Consider the following 14,154-nt stretch of genomic DNA (forward strand, 5'->3'; position numbering starts at 1 on the left):
ATCATCATCATCATCATCACCACACCACAACATTTACACATCTATTACAGTCGCTTACACTATAAATACGAGTAGCATACGACAGAATTCCCAAAATACCCGCAAAGGAAAGGGGCCAATGTGCACAGAGGAAGAACATTCTTTTCGAAAGGTGGCTGGAACGACCTCTTTGGGATATCCCAGCCAACAATCTCGTAAGACATTTACATTTTTACATCAGAAGATCAAAACGAATTGGAAACCGACTAACGCAATGGAGTGAAAAGCTGCACTTGATCCTAAACGATAAAAAGTCAGTTAAATCTCGGTTATTTGATAAATCAGACATTTAAGCAACTAAATACCGAGAGATTACAATGTTTGTTTAGTCGTCAGTCTTCTGCAGGTTTGATGCGGTCCACCACAAAATTCCTCTCCAATGCCAACTTCTTCACTTAAGAGTACATCTTAGCCCCTAAGTGCTCAATTATTTGCTCAGTATATTCCTTCCCCTATGTTCAATATATACCTTCACCTGCAGTTTTTACCCTCTGGTTACTTGATCTCTTAACAAACATTCTATCATTCTGTCCCCTTGTCTTGTCAATTATCTCCATATGCACTGAAGCTCCAAAGAAACTGGTATAGCCATGCCTATTCAAATGCAGAGGTACGTGAACAGGCAACGCCTATATAAGACAAGTTTCTGACGCAGTCGCTAGATCACTTCCTGCTGCTACAATGGCAGGTTATCACAATTTAAGTAGTGCTGTAGTCGGCGCACGAGAGATGGGACACAGGATTTCCAAGGTAGCACAAGCGGCAAGACGCAGTCAATACCTTCGCTGCGCAGTGCCGATGGTACTGTTATCGACGACTGTGCCGCTAAAGCGGAGTTATTGAACGCAGTTTTCCGAAATTCTTTCACCAGGGAAGACGAATGGAATATTCCAGAATTTGAAACACGATCATCTGCTAGCCTGAGTTTCTTAGAAGTAGATACCTTAGGGGTTGCAAAGCAACTCAAATCGCTTGATACGGGCAAGTCTTCAGGTCCAGATTGTATACCGATTAGGTTCCTTTCAGATTACGCTGATACTATAGCTCCCTACTTAGCACTCATATACAACCGCTCGCTCACCGATAGATCTGTACCTACAGATTGGAAAATTGCGCAGGTCGCACCAGTGTTCAAGAAGGGTAGTAGAAGTAATCCATTTAACTACAGACCTATATCATTGCCGTCGGTTTGCAGTAGTGTTTTGGAGCATATACTGTATTCAAACATTATGAATCACCTCGAAGGGAACGATCTATTGACACGTAACGAGCATGGCTTCAGAAAACATCGCTCTTGTGCAACGCAGCTAGCTCTTTATTCGCACGAAGTAATGGCCGCTATCGACAGGGGATCTCAAGTTGATTCCGTATTTCTAGATTTCTGGAAAGCTTTTGACACCGTTCCTCACAAGCGACTTCTAATCAAGCTGCGGAGCTATGGGGTATCGTCTCAGTTGTGTGACTAGATTCGTGATTTCCTATCAGCAAGGTCGCAGTTCGTAGTAATAGACGGCAAATCATCGAGTAAAACTGAAGTGATATCAGGTGTTCCCCAGGGAAGCGTCCTGGGACCTCTACTGTTCCTGATCTATATAAATGACCTGGGTGACAATCTGAGCAGTTCTCTTGGACTGTTCGCAGATGATGCAGTAATTTACCGTCTAGTAAGGTCATCCGAAGACCAGTATCAGCTGCAAAGCGATTTAGAAAAGATTGCTGTATGGTGTGTCAGGTGGCAGTTGACGCTAAATAACGAAAAGTGTGAGTTGATCCACATGAGTTCCAAAAGAAATCCGTTGGAATTCGATTACTCGATAAATAGTACAATTCTCAAGGCTGTCAATTCAACTAAGTACCTGGGTGTTAAAATTACGAACAACTTCAGTTGGAAGGACCACATAGATACTATTGTCGGGAAGGCTAGCCAAAGGTTGCGTTTCATTGGAAGGACACTTAGAAGATGCAACAAGTCCACTAAAGAGACAGCTTACACTACACTCGTTCGTCCTCTGTTAGAATATTGCTGCGCGGTGTGGGATCCTTACCAGGTGGGATTGACGGAGGACATCGAAAGGGTGCAAAAAAGGGCAGCTCGTTTTGTATTATCGCGTTATAGGGGAGAGAGTGTGGCAGATATGATACACGAGGTGGGATGGAAGTCATTACAGCATAGACGTTTTTCGTCGCGGCGAGACCTTTTTACGAAATTTCAGTCACCAACTTTCTCTTCCGAATGCGAAAATATTTTGTTGAGCCCAACCTACATAGGTAGGAATGATCATCAAAATAAAATAAGAGAAATCAGAGCTCGAACAGAAAGGTTTAGGTGTTCGTTTTTCCCGCTCGCTGTTCGGGAGTGGAATAGTAGAGAGATAGTATGATTGTGGTTCGATGAACCCTCTGCCAAGCACTTAAATGTGAATTGCAGAGTAGTGATGTAGATGTAGATGTAGCGATGAAGTGGGCATTTTCCCGTACGGCCATTTCACTAGTGTACCGTAAAATATCCAATCTCTAACATCGATGCGGTCGGAAAAAGATCCTACAAGAATGGGAACAACGACGACTGAAGAGAATCGTCCAGTGTGACAGAAGTGCAACCCTTCCACAAAATTGCCGCAGATTTCAATGCTCGGCCATCAACAATTGCAAACCATTCAAGGAAACATCGTCAATATGGGCTATCGGAGACGAAGGCCCACTCGTGAACCCTTGATGACTGCACGACACTAAGCTTTACGCCTCGCCTGGGCCCATCAACACCGAAATTCGACTGTTCATCACTGGAAAATGTTGCCTTGTCGGACGAGTCTCGTTTCAAAATGTATCGAGCGGATGGACATGTACGTGTATGGAGACAATCTCATAAATCTGTGGACCCTGCATGTCAGCAGGAAACTTTTCGAGCTGGTGGAGGCTCTATAATGGTGAGGGGAGTGTACAGTTGAAGTGATATGGGGCCCCCGACACGTGTAGATACGACTCTGATAGGTGAGCATCCTTTCTGATCGCCTGCATCCATTCATGTCCATCGTGCACTCCGACGGACTTAAGCAATTCCAGCAGGACAATGCGACATTGCACATGTCCGGAATTGCTAAAGAGTGGCTCCAGGAACACTTTTCTGAGTTTAGACACTTGCGATAGCCACCAAACTCCCCCGACATGAATCTTATTGACTAAATCTTGGATGCCTTGCAACGTGCTGTTCAGAAGAGATCTCCACCCCCTCGTACTCTCAGGATTTATGGACAGCGCAGCGGAATTCATGGTGTCAGTTCCCTCCGGCACTACTTCAGACATTAGTCGAATTCATCCCACGTCGTGTTGAGGCACTTCTGAGTGGTCGGGTGGGCTCTACGCGATATTAGGCACGTGTTTCAGTTTCTTTGACTTTTCAGAGTATTTCTGTCCTCGCAGACTCGGCCGAGAATCTCATCAGTCTACGTAATTTTCTATATCCTCCTAAAGCACCGCATTTCAAACTCTTCGATTCCTTTCTGTTTTGATTTTCCTTGTGTCCAAGCTTCACTACAATACACTGATGTGCTCCAGGCGCACCTTCTTCCTCAAACTAAGGCGTTTGTTCGATACTAGTAGACTTCTCTAGCCCAGCAAGATCCTCTTGACTCGTGCTACCCTGTTTTTTGTGTGCTTCTCGTTTCGTCCGCCATTTGTTATTTTGTTTCCAACGTTGAAGAATATCCGAAATTTTCTATTTTGCTGTCAGAAATTTTAATTTGAAGATGTTTACTATTCTCGTTTCTAATATTTTTCATTACTTCCTTTTCATTTTACTCTCAATCCATATTTTGTACTCATTAGACTGCATACTCCATTCAACAGGTGTTGTCATTCTTCTTAACTTTCGCTGAGAATACCTTGTTGTCCGTATTTTCTTTCATGTTGGATATTAATGCCACTCCTGCAATGTTCTTTCATTGCTTCTTCGATTTACGGATTGAAAAGTAGTGGCGAGAAACTGCGTCCCTGTCTTACACCCTTTTTAATTCTAGCATTTCGATCTTTATGTTCAGCTCTCACTGTCCTCTCTTAGTTCTTGTACGTAGTGTATATTACCCATCATTCCCTAAATCTTACACAAATGTTTCTCAAAATTTTGAAGATCTTTCACCATTTAACATTGTCGAATCCTTTTTCTAGGTCGACAGATCCTATGAACGTGCCTTTTTTCCCCAAGTCTTGCCTCCATTATCAAGCGCAACGTCAGAACTGCCTCTCTGATGCCTTGTCTTTCCTAAATTTAAACTGACGGTCATCTAATAATCGATATTTTTTCCTTAAGTATGATGGTATGACTGAGATTCTACTCACCAACGTGGATAACAGTTTTGCTACCACATCTCTTATTGATATTAGAAATTCCAAAGTAGGTCTATTATCGTCTAACCCTCCTGCCTTACTTGATCGAAAGACTTCCAAAGCTCTATTAATGGATCTCCTATGTCTTCCAGATCAACTCTTATTTCTTCTTCTACCACATCCTCTCCCTGTAAAAGTCCTTCACTGTACTTTTTCCATGTATCAGCTCTCTCCTCTGCGTTTAACAGAGAAATTCCTTTAGCACTCTTTTTGTTGCAGCAGTTGCGTTTAATTTCATCGGATGTTGTTTTGACTTTCCTACATGCCGAGTCAGTTCTTGGACTTCAATTTTCTCACATTTTTCTTGCAGCTATTTCATCTCGGCTTCCCTGTATCTCCAACTTAATTCGTTCCTAAGAGACTTAGAGTGCTCAGTTCCCGTCTTTCTCTAAACATCTTCGTACCTCCTCCTTTCGTCGATCAGTTGAAGTATTTCTTCTGTTACCCATGGTTTCTTCGCTATCACCTTCCATATACACATGTGTTTGTCCAGCTTTGGCGATTGCCTTTTTAAATACATTAATTCCTCTTCAAGTGAACTGACCGCTGTGGTATCTACAGCCTTAGCTAAGTGCAGACAAATCTCATCACTCCTCAGTACTTCAGTATCACACTTCTTCCCACATTCATTTTAATGGAAGATTCTCTTAAACGCCGCTCTACTTTTTCATCATTACTAAATTGCCATCCGAGTCTGTATGCCTTACAACCCAGAATTTGATTTCAGAATCTCTGTCTGACCATGATGTAATCCAACTGCAATTTTCTCTTGTATTCGCATCTTTTCCAAGAATATCGGTCTCTTAAATGCGCGCATGGGAAGGTGGATGCCTAATTTCTGTACTCTTTCTGCCAGGTACCAAACATGTCTGTTTCTACCAGCCTCTTGTATACATGTATCGTTGATTAAAATACTTCGTTAGCAAAAACCGACTTCATAATCTCTGAATCTTTATTGTGCTGGCTAACCACCTCCATCCCTGGGTACCTCTTCACTATACTCTTAAAAGAGAATTTTTAGCATGTATTAACAGCGGCGGAACTGTGGAACTATCCTTAGATACAATAATTACCGTGAAGTACTACGCCCCCCATGAACCATGGACCTTGCCGTTGGTGGAGAGGGTTGCGTGGCTCAGCGATACAGATGGCCGTATCGTAGTTGCAACCACAACGGAGGGGTATCTGTTGAGAGGCCAGACAAACGTGTGGTTCCTGAAGAGGGGCAGCAGCCTTTTCAGTAGCTGCAGGGGCAACAGTCTGGATGATTGACTGATCTGGCCTTGTAACACTAACCGAAACAGCCTTGCTGTGCTGGTACTGCGAACAGCTGAAAACAAGGGGAAACTACAGCCGCAATTATTCCTGAGGGCATGCAGCTTCACTGTATGGTAAAATGATGATTGGGTCCTCTTGGGTAAAATATTCCGAAAGTAGAATAGTCCCACATTCGGATCTCCGGGCGGGGACTACTGAAGAGGACGTAGTTATCAGGAGAAAGAAAACTGGAGTTCTCCTGATCGGAGCGTGGAATGTCAGATCCCTTAATCGGGCAGGTAGGTTAGAAAAGTTAAAAAGGGTAATGGATAGGTTAAAGTTGGATATAGTGGGAATTAGTGAAGTTCGGTGGCAGATAAATACTGCCTACAGGAAATTAAAGAGACCTTTGGAGAAAACAGAGCCACTTGTAAGAATATCAAGAACTCAGATGGAAACCCAGTTCTAAGCAAAGAAGGGAAAACAGAGAAGTGGGAGTATATAGAGGGTCTATACAAGGGCGATGTACTTGAGGACAATATCATGGAAATGGAAGAGGATGTAGATGAAGATGAAATGGGTGATACGATACTGCGTGAAGAGTCTGACAGGGCGCTGCAAGACCCGAGTCAAAACAAGGCCCCGGCAGTAGACAACATTCCATTGGAACTACTGACGGCCTTGGGACAGGCAGTCCTGACAAAACTCTACCATCCGTTGAGCAAGATGTATGAGACAGGCGAAATAACCTCAGACTTCAAGAAGAATATAATAATTCCAATCCCAAAGAAAGCAGGTGTTGACAGATGTGAAAATTACCGAACTATCAGTTTAACAAGTCACAGCTGCAAAATACTAACGGGAATTATCTACAGACGAATGGAAAAACTGATAGAAGCCGACCTCGGGGAAGATCAGTTTGGATTCCGTAGGAAGGTTGGAACACGTGAGGCAATACTGAACTTACGACTTATCATAGAAGAGAGATTAAGGTAAGGCAAACCTACATTTCCAGCATTTGTAAACTTAGAGAATGCTTTTGGCAATGTTGACTGGAATACTCTCTTTCAAATTCTAAAGGTGGCAGGGGTAAAATACAGGGAGCGTAAGGCTATTCACAATTTGCACAGAAACCAGATGGCAGTTATAAGAGTCGAAGGGCATGAAAGGGAAGCAATGGTTGGGAAGGGAGTGAGACAGGGTTGTAGCCTCTCCCAGATGTTATTCAATCTGTATATTGAGAAAGCACTGAAGGAAACAAAATAAAAATTCCGAGCAGGTATTAAAATCCATAGAGAAGAATTCGCCGATGACATTGTAATTCTGTCAGAGACAGCAAAGGACTTTGGAAGAGCAGTTGAACGAAATGGACAGTGTCTTGAGAGGAGGATATAAGATGAACATCAACAAAAGCAAAATGAGGATCTTGGAATTTAGTCGAAGTAAGTCGGGTGATGCTGAGGGAATTAGATTAGGAAATGAGACACATAATGTAGTAAATGACTTTTGCTATTTGGTGAGCAAAATAACTGATGATGGTCGAAGTAGAGAGGATATAAAATGTAGACTGGCAATGGCAAGGAAAGCGTTTCTGAAGAAGAGAAATTTGCTTACATCGAGTATAGATTTAAGTATCAGGAAGTAATTTCTGAATGTATTTGTATGGAGTGTAACCATGTATGGAAGTGAAACATGGACGATAAATAGTTTGGACAAGAAGAGAATAGAAGCTTTCGAAATGTGGTGCTAAAGAAGAATGCTGAAGATTAGATGGGTAGATCACATAACTGAGGAGGCATTCAATAGAATGGGTGAGAAGAGGAGATTGTGGCACAACTTGACAAGAAGAAGGGACCGGCTGGTAGGACATGTTCTGAGGCATCAAGAAATCACCAATTTAGTATTGGAGGGCAGCGTGGAGGGTAAAAATCATAGAGGGAGACCAAGAGATTAATACACTAAGCAGATTCAGAAGGATGTAGGTTGCAGTAAGTACTGGGGGATGACGAGGCTTGCACGGGATAGAGTAACATGGAGAGCTGCATCAAACCAGTGCCAGGACTGAAGACAACAACAACAACAACAACAACAACATTAACACTATGTCGTTGGGACTAAAGGCGCTCGCAGAACCTATTACTCGTAGGAATTGTATTGGCACGTTGCGTTCACTAACCGGTAGGTAGTATGATACCACAGCGTTCAAGTTGCTGGGCCCCGACACCGTGCCTGTTTGGAATCCATCCCTCTCATATTTAGGTACAATGAATAAAGAGCTTAGTTCCAGTAATAAAGGTAGCTAAATAAATTACAACTGTAAACCTGCTATGTTCTAATCTCGAAAAATTTCTTTACTAATACTCATTGGCACTATACCAAAGAGGGAGAAACTGCCAAGTGTGAGTGTAGATGAGCCTTCACTTGAGTAAGTCATGCTTATAAAATATTAACACGAATTGTTGACGCTAAGTAATGTAAAGTTTGAGTTCGTCCATGTGAACACTAAAAGGAATCCGATAAATTTCGGTTACGCTAAAGATTGTCAGTTCAATTAGATACCTAGGGATTACTGTCACGAACAAGTTACATGGAACGACCACATGGAAAAAGTTGTGGGCAAGGCGAACCAAAAACTAGGTTTTACTGGCAGAATACTTAGAAGATGCCACAAATTCATTAGAAACTATGTACACTACACTTGTCCGCCCTCTGACAGAGTACTGCTGTGCAATATGTTATACTTAGAGATGACATCGAGAAAGTTCAAAGACGGGTAGCTCGTTTTGTATTACCATGAAATATGATACGGGAGCTGGGATAGTAATCGTTAAAGCAAAGGTGTTTCCACTGCGGCGAGATCTTTTCACTAAATTTCAATCACCAACTTCCTCCTCCAAAGGCGAGAATACTTTGTTGATACTACAAAAGGAGAAATAATCATCGTAATAAAATAAGAGAAATCAGGGCTCGCACGGAACGATTTAAGTGTTCTTTTTTCACGTGCGCTGTTGCAGAATGGAACGGTAGAATAATAGTCTGAAGATGGTTTGTTGAACTCGCTGCCACTCACTTAAATGCGAACTGCATAGATATCAGGTAGATGTAGATCTACGACTGATGAAGTTAACCTGAGGGAATATCACCTTTAGTTCCAAAGAAATGTAGGAACATGTGTTGCAATACTGACCCTATCTCCCTGAGACTGAAGAAAGACAATGCACATATTTAGAATTTACGATACTGAGTTGAACATTCTTTGAAATTCGGAAGGTATCAGGAATAAAATACAGGGAGCGGAACGCTACATACAAGTTGTACAGAAACCGGACTGAAGTTGAAAGAACCGAAGGGCAAGAAAGGGAAGCAGTAGTTGAGAATGCAAGCAGACAGTGTTGCAGCCTATTCCGCCAGTATTCAGTCTGTACGTAGAGCAAGCAATAAAGGGAACCAAGGAGAAATTTAGAAACGGAATTAAACTCTAAGGAAAAGAAGTATTGGCTTACGAATCATAACGAGCAGTATTTAAATCCTGCTAATCAGTACAGCAGCCATTCTCCCATCTCGTTCGAAAAAACTTTTAGCGTTAGGCAGAACACCTACACGTTCCACATATGTGGGATGATTAGGAAATTATCGTCAATAACTGTGTCAGCAATAGATTTTTAAACTTTCTAGTTAACATTTGGATACAATATTGCCTTACCTCTACGCAATAGGTCAACGACATCCTACGAATCGTCACATTCAGTTGTCCTTTGTATTTTGTCCTCCGTGCATACTTGCGCAACCAAATTTGAGACGGTCACGGTCGCCTCTTACCTGCGTTCAGTTCGCTATTAGAGGATGACTTGCTGTTTGACACTCTATCACTGCTTATTTTACCGCAGGTTGTATGTGATGGTGCTGACCTCTAAAATCTCATTAAAATGAAATACTCGGCAATGGTGTGAGGTAACAATCGTCTCAGAAAGGGAGGAAGATTATCGTTGAAAGAATCGTCGACGACAAGGTCATTGCAGGTGAAGCGTAATAATAATAAAGAGATGATAATAATAAAGAGATAATAATAAAGAGGTGGGGGGTTGGGTGTGAGGGGGAGCGTGTAAGGCCCTACAGGGATTTCAAAGCAGTTCATCTCGAATGCGAGTCTAGTGGCCATATTTAAAACGTGGCGTATGTAGATTCGATCTGCTTTATGTGTGTGTTGTTAACAGTCCTTTTCTGACAGTTCAGCATGTGATTCGTACTGCGCGCGTTGTGCAACAAGTTTCTGAAATAAATGTCCATCATCGACTGGCGCCGAATAAGAGATCAAATAATTTCTCAAGCATGTTTTTAGTTTACTAATATTTCCCGTATGGTCTTAATAGCTGGGTGTTCCCTCCGATCTACATCAGACGTAATGACTAGAAGTCGATTTATAATGGGCGAATGTAAGTGACATCAGCTAGTTGAAGGAAGCAATTTAGGCGGCCGAAAGAGGAGAAAGTATGGAAGAGCGAATGACCAAATTGTGCAATTAAGAAGAGGAGGTCGTGAAGATTACGTTTTCGTAACATTTGTATTACGGCGCGGTGAGTCAGGTTGGGTTTCAAGTTTGGGTCACGACAATAAAAGAAAACTTAATGCAGTCAGTAGCGCATATTCTCAAAAATGGCTCTGAGCACTATGGGACTTAATTTCTGAGGTCATCAGTCCCCTAGAACTTAGAATTACTTAAACCTAATTAACCTAAGGACATCGCACACACACATGTCAGAGGCAGGATTCGAACATGCGACCGTAGCGGTCGCGCGGTTCCAGACTGTAGCGCCTAGAACCGCTCGGCCATCAAGACCGGCTGTAAATTCTCACTTATGATGCTTGTAAATCAGTTTGCTGCTGCTACCCAGCCCATTCGTTCGAGGAGGTGACTCCTAGCTAAAGATGAGTGCTTGTGGACAATATTTTGTGTCCTACATTTTGAAGACGTTATGGAGAAGGTTCTGATAATAATCTGAAATAGTGTATAATCTCTTTCCTCCGTATTAGTCAAATCTCTTTGATGATTTCTTTTGTGCTGACGTGGAGATGGATATTGACTTCCTTCCGTTCAATGGTTGAAGTGTCACCTCTAGTCTGTTACCTGGGAGACCGGTTCGGAAATATATGGTCACTGTCTCCTACAAAGAAAGCTCACGTAACTCTGTACATGCCTTGTACATGTAGTAGTATATTGTAGGCAATAACAGTATTGTCAGTTTATGTAAAATATGGCGACAAGATGAGGAAGTGAAAATTTAAAAGGAAGTATAGTGCTCGGAGCGTTATTTAGCAGTGACGGTCACCATTTTTGCCAAATCATATCCAGGTAATGGAACTTCCGTTGTGGTCTCCGGTCCAAAGACTGGTCTCATGCAGCGCTCCACGCTAATCTGTCCTGTACAAGCCTCTTCATCTCTGTCTCAACTGGTGCGACTACACCCACTCTATCCTGCATACTGCAGAAGCCTCGGTTTCCCCTCTACAGTTGTTGCTCCCCACGCTTTCCTCCGATGTCAGATTACTGATTTATTTTCTCCCTAGCGCAACCCTGCACGATTTCATTAGTTTTCTAAGCTGTCCATATGAGCTTTAGCACTTGTCTGAACAGTCTATAGTGCAAACTTCAGTTTCCTACAAGGCCGCTCTCCAAACAAATACATACAGAAAAGACGTCAGAACACACAAACTTGTGTCCGATGTTAACAACTTTCAGAATTGTTTTTTACAACTACTTGTCTGAATTTTATATCATTTCCACTGCAGCCATCCTAATTTCAGTAGTCTTTTCTGCGAAATAGCAAAACTCATGTGTCTTCCTGCCTTTAGTATTTGGAAAGAAGCTGGAACGATACAGTCACGCTCAGAAGAAACTGGAAAACGAATTTCGTCGCAAAGGGAAAAGATAAAGGATAAAATTTCACACATTGACAAACGCAGCAAAAGACGACGGCAATTTCACAACCTAATAACTGACTTGCAAAGTCTTACGTGACGAGGTGGCCCATAAAAGCATGCATTTGCTTTTCTCGACGACTCAGCTGTTATAAGGTATTACAACGTTTTCATTTGTTGGGAGTTTCGTGTGACACGATTGGTTGAGGACACATTTACGCAAATGCCATGCACGTGTTATGTTGTATCGTAAGTATTCATTGTATTGTCGTACTGTAACCACCACGATAACGCAAAGAAAACTAACGTGACTGCAAACTCGGGCGTCAGCTGTTGATCTACTTTCGGCAGTTTTCAGTCCAGTTCGCGAGAAAGAGAATGTGAGCTGCTCGCGCACTGTGCCCTAGTCAGTTGACGCGCCCAGCCCTGGTCTCAGCAGAGTCGAGAAGTGAGAATAAAACTGGTTCCGCCTTGGTAAACACGTGGCAGTCATAGATGCACCTCACTGCCAGGTAACTACTAGCTTCTTGATGTGCGCGCAGAAGCCACGTGACAAAGTGATGATGTAATCGGAGAGACTTTTCACGCCTGCTGACAGTGAAACGTGTAAACAACTGGACTGTTGCACGAAGAAATCAAGGCAGTCGAGAAAGCGCAACGCATATTAAAGTTCTCGTGCATAGAAGCAGCCAAGCCAGAAGAGGAGAGAACGCTAAAGTGGAAGGAGTTGTTTTATCAAAAATAGGGAAAGAAATACAGGGAAACAAGTGTTTCATCTCTATTTATTTGCGAAAGCGACTCAGATAGTACCATCCTAAATTTAGTCCAGAGTTCCACATTTTAGACAAATTGGTGTGTAAGTAAGAGGGACACCTTGCAATTTAATGCTGTAACATTATAATTCGTGCTCTTCTGCTGAAAGTCTCTCTTTGCCTGTGCTCCACTCTAAAACGAAAACAGTCGCAAATATTTACCGATCCAAGACGTCTGTTCGTCGTTGAGGCTGAGTTCGCCGGCAGACGGTTCGTTCTGCAGGGCGGGTATCAAGATGGTGGGGTAGGCGACCACCATCCCCAGGTCGAGGAGCAGAAGGTTCTTCACCGAGCTCGCCAGAATCTGTAACAAACGTGACGAGGTCGTCAGACAACAGAACCACGTGTTGCATAAATGGTTCTCGGACGAAACGTAGGAAATCCTTACGAAGTACCCACATTTAATCGGCATAACTGCCCGACGCCTGAATATGTGTAACAATGAAGCACTTTAGGGATTTCACAGCGATATCCGACGTTCCGCCTGAGACGTAAATAGTCCATTGGGAAAGTCTTGCGCAACATAAGTATATACAAGGTGTTTATAAATGATTATCGATGTTTTAACTCTTTATAATATTACATTAAACTAACAGTTATAAATGATATGTCAAATGAAAGAGCAACTCAAACAGTTTTACCAAGTACCTTATAACAGTTCAATGTGAGCTCCTTATGTCACACGGCACACATCAAGTCTATAGCCGAGTTCTTCCCGAGCGTGTTTTCAGTAAATATAGGAACAGGTGCTTCAACCCGGTTTCTTAATTCAAGGTGGTGTGCTGGTAGCGGAGGCACGTACACACGATCCTTGATGAAGCCCAAAGGAAAAAATCGCACGGCGTTAGGTCGGGTGAACGTGGAGGCCATGCAAAGCAAGCCCTGTCATTGGGCCCCTTGCGGCCTATCCAGCGCTTGGGAAGAACTCGGCTAGGAACTGCCTTGTGACAGATGGTGCTCACATTGAACATTTATAAGGTTCTTGGTAAAACTGTTTGAGTTGCTCTTTCATTTGACATATCATCAAGTTTCATATAATAATAATTATAAAGCGTTAAAACACCGATATTCATTTATAAACACACTGTAGTTATCAATCACAGATTTTTAAAGGCGATTAGATTTGTCTTGCGCAACAGAAGTATATAGTTATCAATCATAGATTTCTAAAGGTGAATAAAGGACTTAGAATTATTGAATAGTTTATGGGACGGTGCAGTGCATCTGTAAAGGAAATCTCATACAAGAAGCTGGTGCGACCATTTCTATTGTTCCAGTCCTTGCAGTCCTTATGAAGTAGTCGTGACAACAGACTGAGAAACGCGCTGAGCCTCGAAAGCGTAACAGAGACGCTCGGCGAACGTGAGTTGGAATCCTCAGGAGAAAGATAAAGTAGTTCTCGCAAAATCCTATTTTCTAAATTTAGAGAACTTGTATTCGAAAAATTCAGCAAACAATTATACCGCCACCCTAGGTAATGAAAATGAGGTAAGACACAGTACATGGTCCGGTCACATTAATGCGATCACCGCTAATGTTGGACACCAACGTGCAATAACCACCCACGAATGAGAGGTGTTCAAATGGCTCTGAGCACTATGGGACTTAACAGCTGTGGTCATCAGTCCCCTAGAACTTAGAACTACTTAAATCTAACTAACCTAAGGACATCACACACATCCATGCCCCAGGCAGGATTCGAACCTGCGACCGTAGCAGTCGCACGGTTCCGGACTGCACGTCTAGA

The 14,154-nt window shown here is 42.6% G+C and overlaps 1 protein-coding gene across 1 annotated transcript in view; it reads right to left on the reverse strand.

Annotated features, from left to right (window-relative positions):
* LOC126336871 (facilitated trehalose transporter Tret1-2 homolog) overlaps nt 1-14,154 on the reverse strand; it is a 340,634-nt gene that overhangs the window by 97,480 nt on the left and 229,000 nt on the right. The window contains exon 3 of the mRNA XM_050000979.1: nt 12,570-12,711. Coding sequence (XP_049856936.1) covers nt 12,570-12,711 — 142 coding nt within the window. The remainder of the gene's footprint in view (nt 1-12,569; nt 12,712-14,154) is intronic.

This window comes from Schistocerca gregaria, chromosome 2 (assembly GCF_023897955.1).
Source record: "Schistocerca gregaria isolate iqSchGreg1 chromosome 2, iqSchGreg1.2, whole genome shotgun sequence".
Taxonomy (NCBI): Eukaryota; Metazoa; Arthropoda; class Insecta; order Orthoptera; family Acrididae; genus Schistocerca; species Schistocerca gregaria.